This window comes from Haliaeetus albicilla, chromosome 10, assembly GCF_947461875.1.
Source record: "Haliaeetus albicilla chromosome 10, bHalAlb1.1, whole genome shotgun sequence".
In the NCBI taxonomy this organism is placed as follows: domain Eukaryota; kingdom Metazoa; phylum Chordata; class Aves; order Accipitriformes; family Accipitridae; genus Haliaeetus; species Haliaeetus albicilla.
In genome coordinates this window covers 37,414,771-37,425,403 of record NC_091492.1, presented here as the reverse complement: position 1 = coordinate 37,425,403, position 10,633 = coordinate 37,414,771, and the positions used below count along the sequence as shown (strand labels likewise).

Genomic DNA, 10,633 nt, shown 5'->3' with positions numbered 1-10,633 from the left:
GGAGGCCGTTAGTAACCGGCGACGGGAAGGCCCGGGAGAAAAGCACCCGCCGCTGAGCCGCTCCCCCTCCCGACGGCCCAGGGCCGGACCCACGCCTGCCGTCACGGCTCCCACGCCGAGTCCCGCCATCTCCACCGGGACGGCGGCCCCTCCGGGGGTTGGGGGGAGGTCGCCATGGCGACGCCCCGCCCGCGCCATCTCCCTCCTCGCCGCCACTCAGGCAAGCGGGTGGGGCGGGGGAGACGCTCTATCCCTCCTCTCGCTCGTCCAAGAGCCGCGCCTCGTTGCTCTCCTGGGAAGCGGCCTAGACCATAGAGTCGTGCGGAAGGTAGGGAGGCGCTCGGCCGCGGTGGCGTGTGGGATGCGGGAGGGCTCCGCGGGGGGAGGTGGCGGATCGCGGCCTGGCAGCCGGGCACCGGCGGAAGCGGCCTCAGGCTCAGGTAAGCGCCGGGGGGGCCGGGCCGCGACCTCCGCCCGGCGCCTCCGCCCGGCCAGTGTCCGCGCCCCGCGGCCGGGCTCGGCCTGGCCCGGCCCGGCCCGGCCCGGCCCGCAGCTGCCAGCGGGGCAGCGGTACGGGCTCGGCCCCGGCCCCGGCCCGGTCCCCGGAACTCGCCCGCGGCGGGGTGTGCTCCGTGCGTGGGCCCAGCGGCCTGGCTCCGGCCTCCCTCCGCTGCCCGGGGCGAGGTTTTTGAAGCTGAAGTATGAGGAGGGGAGAAGCGTATGGGGGCAGACCCCACGACACCCCGCAGTCGGGTCGCGGGCCGTTCTACCCGCACGTTTATTTGCGTGTAACGCAAGGCACGCGTGACTTTTGAGATGTGGACGAAGCCTCCGTGCTGCTGGGGTCTGCCCGGCATAATGTAGCCGGAGATGGGGGGCGCGGGTGGAAGAGGAAGTTCTGTCTCCATGGGGCATTCCTCAGATGTTTTTAAAATTGTAACACCCAGCCTGGCCAACTGCTGGGAACCGGGGGTGCTGCAGGAGAAACGCAGAGCCCACTGCTACACAGAACGACATATACCTGATTTGGCAACAGGCCGAGCAAGTGCTCTATTTTATTTTTGGGTTTTTTAGGTCTTAATTTAATGTTCACATGCAGGTTAGAGACTCTGTGGTGTCATGAGACTTAAGCCTGATTTGGAAATGATTTAAAGTACTAACTTATCACTGTTTGCTGTGCATTGCCAGTATGTACACAATTATAGTTAAGCTTTGTGGGTGTGAGGCAGAGCTGCCTATTTCCTGACGAGTTATCATGGCTAATATGTTTAGCTTTTTAATTTAAAAAAAAAAAGCTCCTGCTTTTCACGTTTACAGGTCTGTTTTACAGTATTTTTTCTCTGACACAGTAACTCTGGGGAAGTACCGTCAAAAGCTGCTTGTGTAGGAAGCACATAACCACTAAAACTGATCATTAATGTGAATGGTATCATTGCCTCCTTTGTGCATTTATGTGCCTGTAGTGATTGAAATAACAGTAAGAAAGGAAATTGTCTAGAGTAATATGTTAACATTGAAATGGAACTTTAAATAAAATATTTAGGATTAGAGCTCTAGATTCATGTATTGTTTTTTCTAGACCTTTTCCTTTTAAGAACAGTTTTCATACATGGTTCTTCGCTCTTACTTGCTTAGTGCTTGCCTTTTTGTCCCTTTAGTCCCTTTGCTGTGCATATGTGCGCTGTTAAGTCACAGAAACGTTACAAGTTTTCATGAACAGCAGTTCATTCCCAGTAATAATCTATATGGTGTGTCACTGGTTCAAATGCATTATCAAAATTAAGTCATGGCATACACTTAGCTTGGTCTACCTGCAAGTGCCATAGCTGGGTTGTTGTATTTGCTGTTAAATTCTGTATTTGGTAGAAGCGATATAGTCATTTTCCTGAATAAGAGTAATGCAGAAATGTATTCAATTGTTAATGTGTAAAAGATGATTCCTTCAATTGGTAACATCTGTTTCTAATGAGGAAAATGGAATCATCTGGGATTGTTGATGTAGAGGGAGTGACACTTCTCCCTGGGACCCTCTGGGAGGGGGTTTCCAACTGCAGAGGTGAGGACGTGCTACGAACAAAGCATGACACAGAGAACAGGCTTTGCTGGACCAGCTGTTGTTTGACAGAATTGGGTGATTCATACAACTATGATAGTGTAAGCTTCCAAAAATAAAAGTTAACTGCTTTGTATTTGAATATGCCTATATCCAGTTTGGAATACAATGAGGAAATTTTTAATTTTCACGTAACTTCCTTGTTTCTCTGTATGCAAGACACTTGGAGAAGTTACATTTTTTTAAAAATTATGTGCCTCAGTACTTGTCTCTGACATTTCTTTGTAGGTTTTTGTAGCTCTTCTTGTGAGAAACCACAAATTTTACTGGTATTTTACTGACATGTTCTTGGTGTTTCTCTGTCTGCTTTAAGTCTGAAAATGTGGCTTCAGAGTGCTAATGTTGTTGAGACCATTTCCAGCACTTGGAAACCTACTTAAGTCTTTACTGCTTTCTGTGTTCCTTATTAGGTTATTAAATACTTTTTAAAAAGTATCAGAGTTATATAATCTCCAATGGAAAGAAAGAGACCTCATTTGATAAATCAAGAGGGCTATTCTGCTTGTAGAGGTGGTTGTTAAGGTCACTTTAAAGCAATTATTTTAAAACGTTGTTTAATATCCTTATATGGAAACACTCTTTGTACGTTTTTCATAGCGTTTTCTTTGTGCTAGTTCCTATTAAGAAGCTCCCAGTCTGCCTGTTCCTAACAGTTTACTTCTTGCATCCTGACAGGAACAAAGGAAATGACCCATTTTCCTTCCCCTCTCTTTCTCTCTCACTGGAATACTGTTCTTACCAGAAGACAGTAGGATGGCACGTTCCAGGCCTCTGTATTTGTAGTGGAGGCAACTGTAACTGAATTTAGTGGTAATCTGCTCCCTTTGATTGCTGGACAGCACATTGTTTAAGATAGGAATTTGTTGGGATCCAAAATGAAACTTTGTTACATTATCCACTGTTCAAAAACAGACTTGGACACCCCTATAATGTAGCATAGTGTCCCTTTTTTCTGCTAGACTTGCTAAATCGGGCCAACAATTGTTTACAAATAAAGTTTTGCTGCTTTTTGCAAGTTAATGCAATTGTATCCTGTCTATTCCTTTCTCTTTGAAATATTTTGCATGTGCTGCTTTGCTTATCTCATAACAATTCAGATAGTCCTTTGAAAATCTAAAGAAAATGGAACAGCTATGGCTTGCTCCGTTTTGCCATAGTTGTTATTTTTTTTTAATTTTATTATGGAAAATTGATGAAAAATGAAACGTTACAATTTCCAGATGTGGGACTATCCAGAGTGTTGTCAGACACTGAACTTCACATTGGTTTAATGTTTGAATTGGTTGTATGCAGTCGGACATCAGGATTTCAGCAGCCCTTGATGCATAGTGTAGTCTGGTCCAATGACAAGTGATAACTTGTCAGCAATGTTGTAAGTGCTGCAGTTATTTGATGCTGTAAGAAGGTGTAACATTATTTTGCTATTTCTAAGGTTTTGATTTGTAATGATATGGTAAAGCTTCAGGAAGACAGCTCATGGTCATTGGGGGAAAGTTGGTTGGTTGAATAATTTTCTAGGAAGCCTCATGAGGGCAGTATTATGAATTGCAAAATGTGTTGAGGCTGAATAACTGAGGCTTCATTTGAACCTCAGTGCCTTATTTAGGTGTTGTGGAACAGCAGGGTTTTTTTGTTTGTTTGTGGTTTTTTTTGTTCAGCGAACTTTTCATTAGAATATTTCTATTCTAAGAAAATGCAGTGGGGAATAACTAACTGGATGCTTGTACACAGACATTTAAGCATGCGCTGCAGTCATGATGTGATCAGAGCAGCTGTCCTGCAGCTTTGGCTACAGCAGCTTTTTGGTCAGAGTAAGACACAGGGTGAATGTAGTTTGCCCGGTTGGAAACAGGCTTTGTCAGTTATATTCATGGAATGATTTATTATAAATTTAGCTTTTTATGAGGTGACAGACTAATTTTATGACAGATGTGTCATAATCAGTTGACAACAATTTTGACTCTTCTGCTGTTTAATCAGTAGTTTGGGTAATGCTACAATGGATGTGACTATACTGTCAGTTTAAAGCAGAAGTAATTGGAGAATTTGCCATACATATTTAAATCTGAATTGTTCCCCCTTCTCACCTTTAACTATAGGCAGTTGCTCTGGGTGGCTTCTCATCTGGCATTACTGTGAGAAATGGGCCAGAAGGTCTATCTACATTAGCACTCAGTGACTATTTATGAACTTTTCTAAACTCTTGAATTATGTTACTGATTTTATAGACAAGGTGATGACAGAAGTTTCCAAATGTAGAAACAAGATGTGGACAGAGCAATGATTTACATCTGTCAGTGAGGCTGTGGCTGTCTTTAAGGATCTGTAACATTGGTTGGCTGGAAGCTGGAATGAACCCTTGCATATTGGTCAAAGACAAATAAGTCCTGTTTTTTTCAAAACCATTCTTAAGGGATGTTTCCCAGGCTGTTTTAAGGAATACCCAATTAGAGGCTTTCAGAAGATGATTAGGATCAGGACCTCCCTATTTTCCAGGCAATGGCTGTATTAGGCTTTCATTAGCAAGCAAATGAACTGGGTATGGGGGAAAAGTAGTTGGAGGAGAAAAAAAACCAAAACCTTTCCTTGCTCACAGGGTGGCTGGTGTCTGCACAGCTGCCAGGATTTGAAATGCCTGCTTCAGGGCAAATGAAGTGCCATGTGAGCGGAAGACATGTTTTCTTTAAAACTCCAAGTTGCAATTATGCCAACTTCGACTTTTCCTTTAGTCCAAAGGTTCGTATATTTCTGCTAGGATTTGACTGTCAAACTGCTGGTGTCAGAAACTGGACTGTATCCTGCTAGAACAACTCCTGCTACCCAACAGGAAAGCATTTCTATCTGAACACACAGGTGCCTGCATAGGTCACTTCCCTGCTTTCCCAGGCCAAGAGCTGCGTTGTCAACAAACTAAGCTGTGAAGTGCTCCTGCCACTTCTGTGTTTCCTGGCAGCTCTGCGGCTGTTCTAAATAAAAGGGCCTCGCTGTTGCTGTGATAACTAATCTATAGCACAACTAACATCCTTGAGTAAAAAGATAAGGGCTTGCCAAAACCCAGCTGTTCTGGGTGTCTGAAACTAAAGAACAAATCTTTATGATAGGCCTTCAGATCAGGGTGAATTTTCATGTCCAGCGTGGGTTAGCCAAGCGCCAAGGTTCTGCGATGTTTGGTGTAGTGTTCACATTCAGCGATTGTGCTTTGAAGTGACTGAAAATAATATTATAACCTTTACCTGGAAATCCTATAGCTGTCCTGTTCTCAGGAGAATTTTTGTATGTAGTCATAATTGTCAAATATAATTTTTTTGGACAACAGTTAGATTACATTCACCTATTTGTAAACCGTCTTTAAGAAACATCTAATTCGTAAGTGGAAAGGGTAAAAATTGAAGGAAAAAGGTCCTCCTCGTCTATTCTGTGTAGGGGATTTGGAACCGAGAATATGAATTTCAGGTTTTGTTAGCTAATTACAGAATCGGAGAACTTAAAAGAAAAATTACGTCGGGAGTACCATGCATACCTAGCATTAGCTTTCAGTTGATACTTTTCCTTCCTTAAAGACAGGACAGATGAAAGATGTTTAAAGATACTGAATTTCAGTGTTTTGAGTTTTAAAGGAATCTTTCTGTTCTAAAACTTTTAAGTATTTAAATGAGGTATGCTGGTTTGATAATTCTGTGTAATTTCTTTCCTGTGAATAGCTTCACAGAAGCAGCCATTTTGATTGTGGCTTGTTTATTCTGGTAATCTTTGAGTATGTGACATTTCATTCTACTAGAATAAAATTGTGATTATTATATGCAATTGACCAGTCTGAAATTAAAATGAATGTAATCTTCAAGTCAGCTAACATGCACTATGGATTTTGTTTTCCAGTGTCTGAAACTTGGAGTGACGAAAACATGTCTCAGTCGGGTGAAAAAGTAAAGGTAAAGAGATGGCTGCATAGCCAAAATTTTGTTTAGAACCTATTCATCTTCTTAAAATACTTGTGGTTTTACTGAAGTGGTAAAATAGTGAATAAATGATACCTTATTGCTTCAGATGTGTTTTTTAAAAAGCATTGTTCAGTAGAAACAGAGCTTGCATGTGATTTTAGTAATAGGCTTTTGGATATTTGCCAGCCGTTCAGTGTTTGCTTACACATTTAGAATGGTGCCTTCTCCTAAGGAAATTTCATTTGACAGACCTTAATTTCTAATGTTTTTGCCCATCTGGGTGAGTTTTAAAGGGATTGTTAGCAAATAACTAATTGCCTTTTAAGTGATTTCCCCTGTATCCCCCCCTGCCCCACTGGAAGTATGGTATTGTATAAAAACTGTTCTCATCACAAACTCATCTGTGCAGCAAACACTTGGTTCCAGCTAGCTCATAGGTCCCTAAATCAAGTGGCTGCAGCTCTTGTTTAGACTCCTATTAGGTTTTCAGTCAATTGGTAACAGATGTTGAAGCAGACTGCCCTTTTTATAGCCCAAATCTCTTTGATAAGTTTGTCAGGCACATTTCTTTTTCCTGCTTTTGTGTTACAACTTAAGACATTGTGAAGATAGGTGAACAGTTTAATGAGTAGATGATAGATCTCTACGTGATTGTGTCTTGGTAATCTCTGCATTACTATACAATGTTCTTGTTTTTCTGCATGTGAGTGTATGCATTGTTGATTTTTATAGAAGCAGATACCAAATTTGAACAGATATTTTTGACCCCTAGCTTAAAATCTTAGGTATTTTTAGCTATGTTTACAGTTTAATGTTAATAATAGTGTGTTCTTGCAAGCTTGCAGATTTTTTTTTTTTAATCCAAGAGGAGACTTTTGTTTATGTGTAGCTCAAGGTATTTAGCAGATTTCTATTGATATCAGACTGCTTGGTAAATGGACCTGTTTCAAGGTCTGCCTTGCTATAGCAGCAAAAAATTTATTCATTCTCTATTTTTCCATGTGTTTTATATACCTCTGCACTTTATTGTATAGAATCAGCTGAACTCTGTTTCAACTTTTTAGGGGGAAGGGGATCTCATTTATACTAAACTTTTGTTTTCTTGTCAGTTTTCTGACTCGGCAGGCTATGTGGGATTTGCTAATCTGCCCAACCAGGTTCACAGGAAATCTGTGAAGAAGGGCTTTGAATTCACACTGATGGTAGTTGGTAAGTGACTTGTTTAAGTATTTTTGACTGTTAAACAACAACAACAAAAATTTCTTTCACATAGACATATATGTCTTCCTACTTAACAATTGCCTGTTACACAGAAGAAAAAGTTTTGAACGTCTATATGCTCTCTAATTAAATATCTTACTATTTTGTCATGTTTCGTAGGAGGGAGTATTTGTAGTGATTAAAGATGGTGATTTTGAGCCAACAGGACATTCTTGTATTCCTGACTCATTGTCAGATGGTAGCAATAGTTGCTTAATCTTTCTTTGACTCCCATTTCCACAACTGAAGGCGTGAATGCACATGGTGAATATCTTGCTGTTGAAATGGTGATGCTATTCTTCTGTTTTCTGCTGTTCTATACTGACTTACTCTGGTATTATAACTAAACTTTTAATTTGCCTGTTCTGTGAATGAGCACCTGTAGGAGTTATTGATGGGAAGGCCTTTAGGCTCAAAGCTGTTGTAAGTGACATGTTGAATTATACTTGCATTGAATCAGTTTAATGTTATACAAGTGCAAGCAAGAGTCCACAGTACTATCACCTTTTTGTAGTAGTTAACCTTGGAATTGCATGTTATTGAAAAATGGAAATAAGAGATGCATAACGCTTCCTTCTTATTCTCTGTGCTCTGTAGTACCATTTGGGATTATTTGGTGACAGAGCATTCAGCAACATCTGTAAAATAAATAGGTAATTTGTGATAAGTGTAGAGTTTTTTTATTTGATGTAGTTTGTGATGATAAATACAGATACCTTCACTATCTCTAAGATTAGGTTAGTAGCATCTAAAATAACATGGCCAGTTCTTCTAAATGCTGACTCCTTTGATTCGTTGGGTTAGGAAAAAAGTGACTTTTTGAAATTCAGATTTAGTAATTGCATTTATAGGCTTAACTTTATTATTTTGATGTAGGACAAAATTCATATGATCTGAAGTTCTAGAACTATGCAACTTCTTAGGTGAATTTTGAATAATTTTCTCATGATTTTCTGTTTCATGTTTCATAGGACATATGTATTCTAACTATAAGGGTGCAAAGCTCAACTGTTTGGGATTGCTTTATTCATTCTTCCTCCTAACAGTGTTCCATGTTCAATTTCTAGCTTAGGAAAACCTTAAAGCTGTCAGAAATTTTCAACAGGAGAGTTACAGCTCCTGATTTTGTAAGTTTAAATGGGGGAAAAAAAAAAAGCTTTTATTTCCCTGAAGTAATCTAGCTATCTCTAGATCTATAGTCAGTGCTGTATGACCTTTCAGCTTTTATTATGAAATCTGTTACAGTAAACTTAGCATTTTCATGTAACATTTATAAAAACACTGGAGGCTTGTTTTTCCTGTGTTTTTAAAGCGCTTAGCTGAACCTTTGATGTTTTTATCTCAAAAAGTAAGGTGTGATCCTGATGAACAAATTATTTTTCCTCCATAATGTGGGCTTGGGGAAAGAGGAGGTGTTTTAAAAAGCCTGGAGTAAAAGTTGTACATACTTAATAACCTGAATTATTTTGTTTGTAGGTGAGTCTGGCTTGGGAAAATCCACTTTAATTAACAGTCTGTTCCTGACTGATCTTTATCCAGAACGTTATATTCCTGGAGCTGCAGGTAAATGTGGTTTTGCAGTTCCTCCAGCACATACCCTATGAAATCTCATGTTCTTTCAGTTAACGTTGCTTCATTCTGATGATAACTTCACACGAGACCCTTTCTTCATGCTGTCTAGATGTATTTTAACCCTCCAAATTATATTTTTTTGAGCTGTCATTTTCTCATTTATATTTCCTTTCAGAAACTCAGCTTTTGTTGTTTCTTCGTCAATTGTTATAAACAAAAAACAAACCAACAACCCCCCCCCCCAAACCTTTTAGGTGTCAATATACCTAAATGTGGGTTTGCTCTAATCCCCATTTCCTCTTATGTTTTTTTGCCTGTCATGCCTTAAATAGTGGTTAGAGGTGTAAACACTTTTGACAAAGAATCTAGCATGCTTCTGAGTACTATAATTTTATTTTTGCATATTGTCATGAGTAAATCCCCTTTTTTTTTTAGTTCATTGCTTCTTGTTTATTTACAAAAATGTGGTGGTAAATTTTGACTAGCTAGCTTGGCTTTTTCTTTACAAAAATGTGATGGTAAATTTTGACTAGCTAGCTTGGCTTTTTCTGTAAAGTATTTTATGTCATGTAGGTTACAATATACTTCAGCTTGCATTTTCTCTTCTGTTGCTCTCTCCTGCAGGGGTTTCTGCAACAACTGATGGGCATAATAACAATCAAAATGTTTTTTTTTATTTTAGAGAAAATAGAGAGAACAGTTCAAATTGAAGCTTCTACCGTAGAGATAGAGGAGCGAGGGGTGAAACTGCGTTTAACGGTAGTTGACACACCAGGATATGGAGATGCCATTAACAGCCAGGACTGGTATGTGTGTAGATACTGCTTTGCTTGATAGAGTTTCTGTCTTATGCAAACACTGCTCTAGTGTATCTGTCTCTCTGAACTTAAGTGATTCAGCTGGTGATCTTTAGATAACTTTGATGTACTAAAAGGAAGCAACAGGTTTTTTTATTCTTAACATTAATTGAACGTTATCTTGAATTCATGGTAGAGGGTCTTTTCTGAGTCCTTGCAGTTAAACACAATTTTTAAGTACTTCAGCATTCTGGGTGCTCATCTTCATATCATCAGTGGCATGATCATTTAGTTCGTGTGAGTTTTCAAATCAAGTTTCTCTTATAATTTTTGTTGCCTAAAATACACATCTCTAGTAAAACTGTGAAACAGGAAGTTGTACAAAGTAATAATTTTCTAACAACCTTTTTATGTTTCCAAAAGGTTTGGCTAGTGTTCTCTAGGCTGTCTGTGATTCTCCCTCAAAATTAATGGCCTTTCCTCCAGTAAGGTTCTCTGTGACAACTGTAGTCAACTTTTTGTCTCCATAGCTGCTCTCATAGGGCAGAATTCTGGTGGAGGGAATTTTTTTGTTTGTCTTTCTGTGTCTCTGCCCCATCCAGTTTCCATATTTTAAGACTGTACTTTTCATTCCCTGTGCTTTATATGTACTACTAGCAATTTGGATATAACTGCATTTTTTTTTTTATGATCAGTTACTACTTAGCTCTCTCTGACCTAAATATCACTGATGATCTTTAATGGCTGAAATAATTGTCTGCAAATATACTGGACAACAAATGTAATTGCTTTAGCATAAAGATCATGAGAAAGAAAATCGTAAAATAGCTATGAAGGAACTGGGCGGTTTGTAACAAAATTAGAATTAATAAGTTTGTTCATAAATGTAATTTCCAAATCATTGTCCTCATGCACTTTAACTGTGGAAAACTGATCTTGTGATAACCTTTTTC

At 39.8% G+C, this 10,633-nt stretch overlaps 1 protein-coding gene across 4 annotated transcripts in view; it reads left to right on the top strand.

The window, feature by feature from the left end:
- The first annotated feature begins 226 nt into the window (after positions 1-226).
- The window catches only part of LOC104317919 (septin-2), a 40,536-nt gene continuing 30,129 nt past the window's right edge, over positions 227-10,633 (top strand). For 2 of the 4 annotated variants that reach the window (XM_069795023.1, XM_069795022.1), the window contains exons 1-5: positions 341-440; positions 5,990-6,042; positions 7,161-7,260; positions 8,788-8,874; positions 9,566-9,689. In XM_069795023.1, the coding sequence (XP_069651124.1) occupies positions 362-440; positions 5,990-6,042; positions 7,161-7,260; positions 8,788-8,874; positions 9,566-9,689 (443 nt within the window). In that variant the 5' untranslated portion in view covers positions 341-361. The other 2 variants (XM_069795024.1, XM_069795025.1) reach the window with 2 other exon arrangements.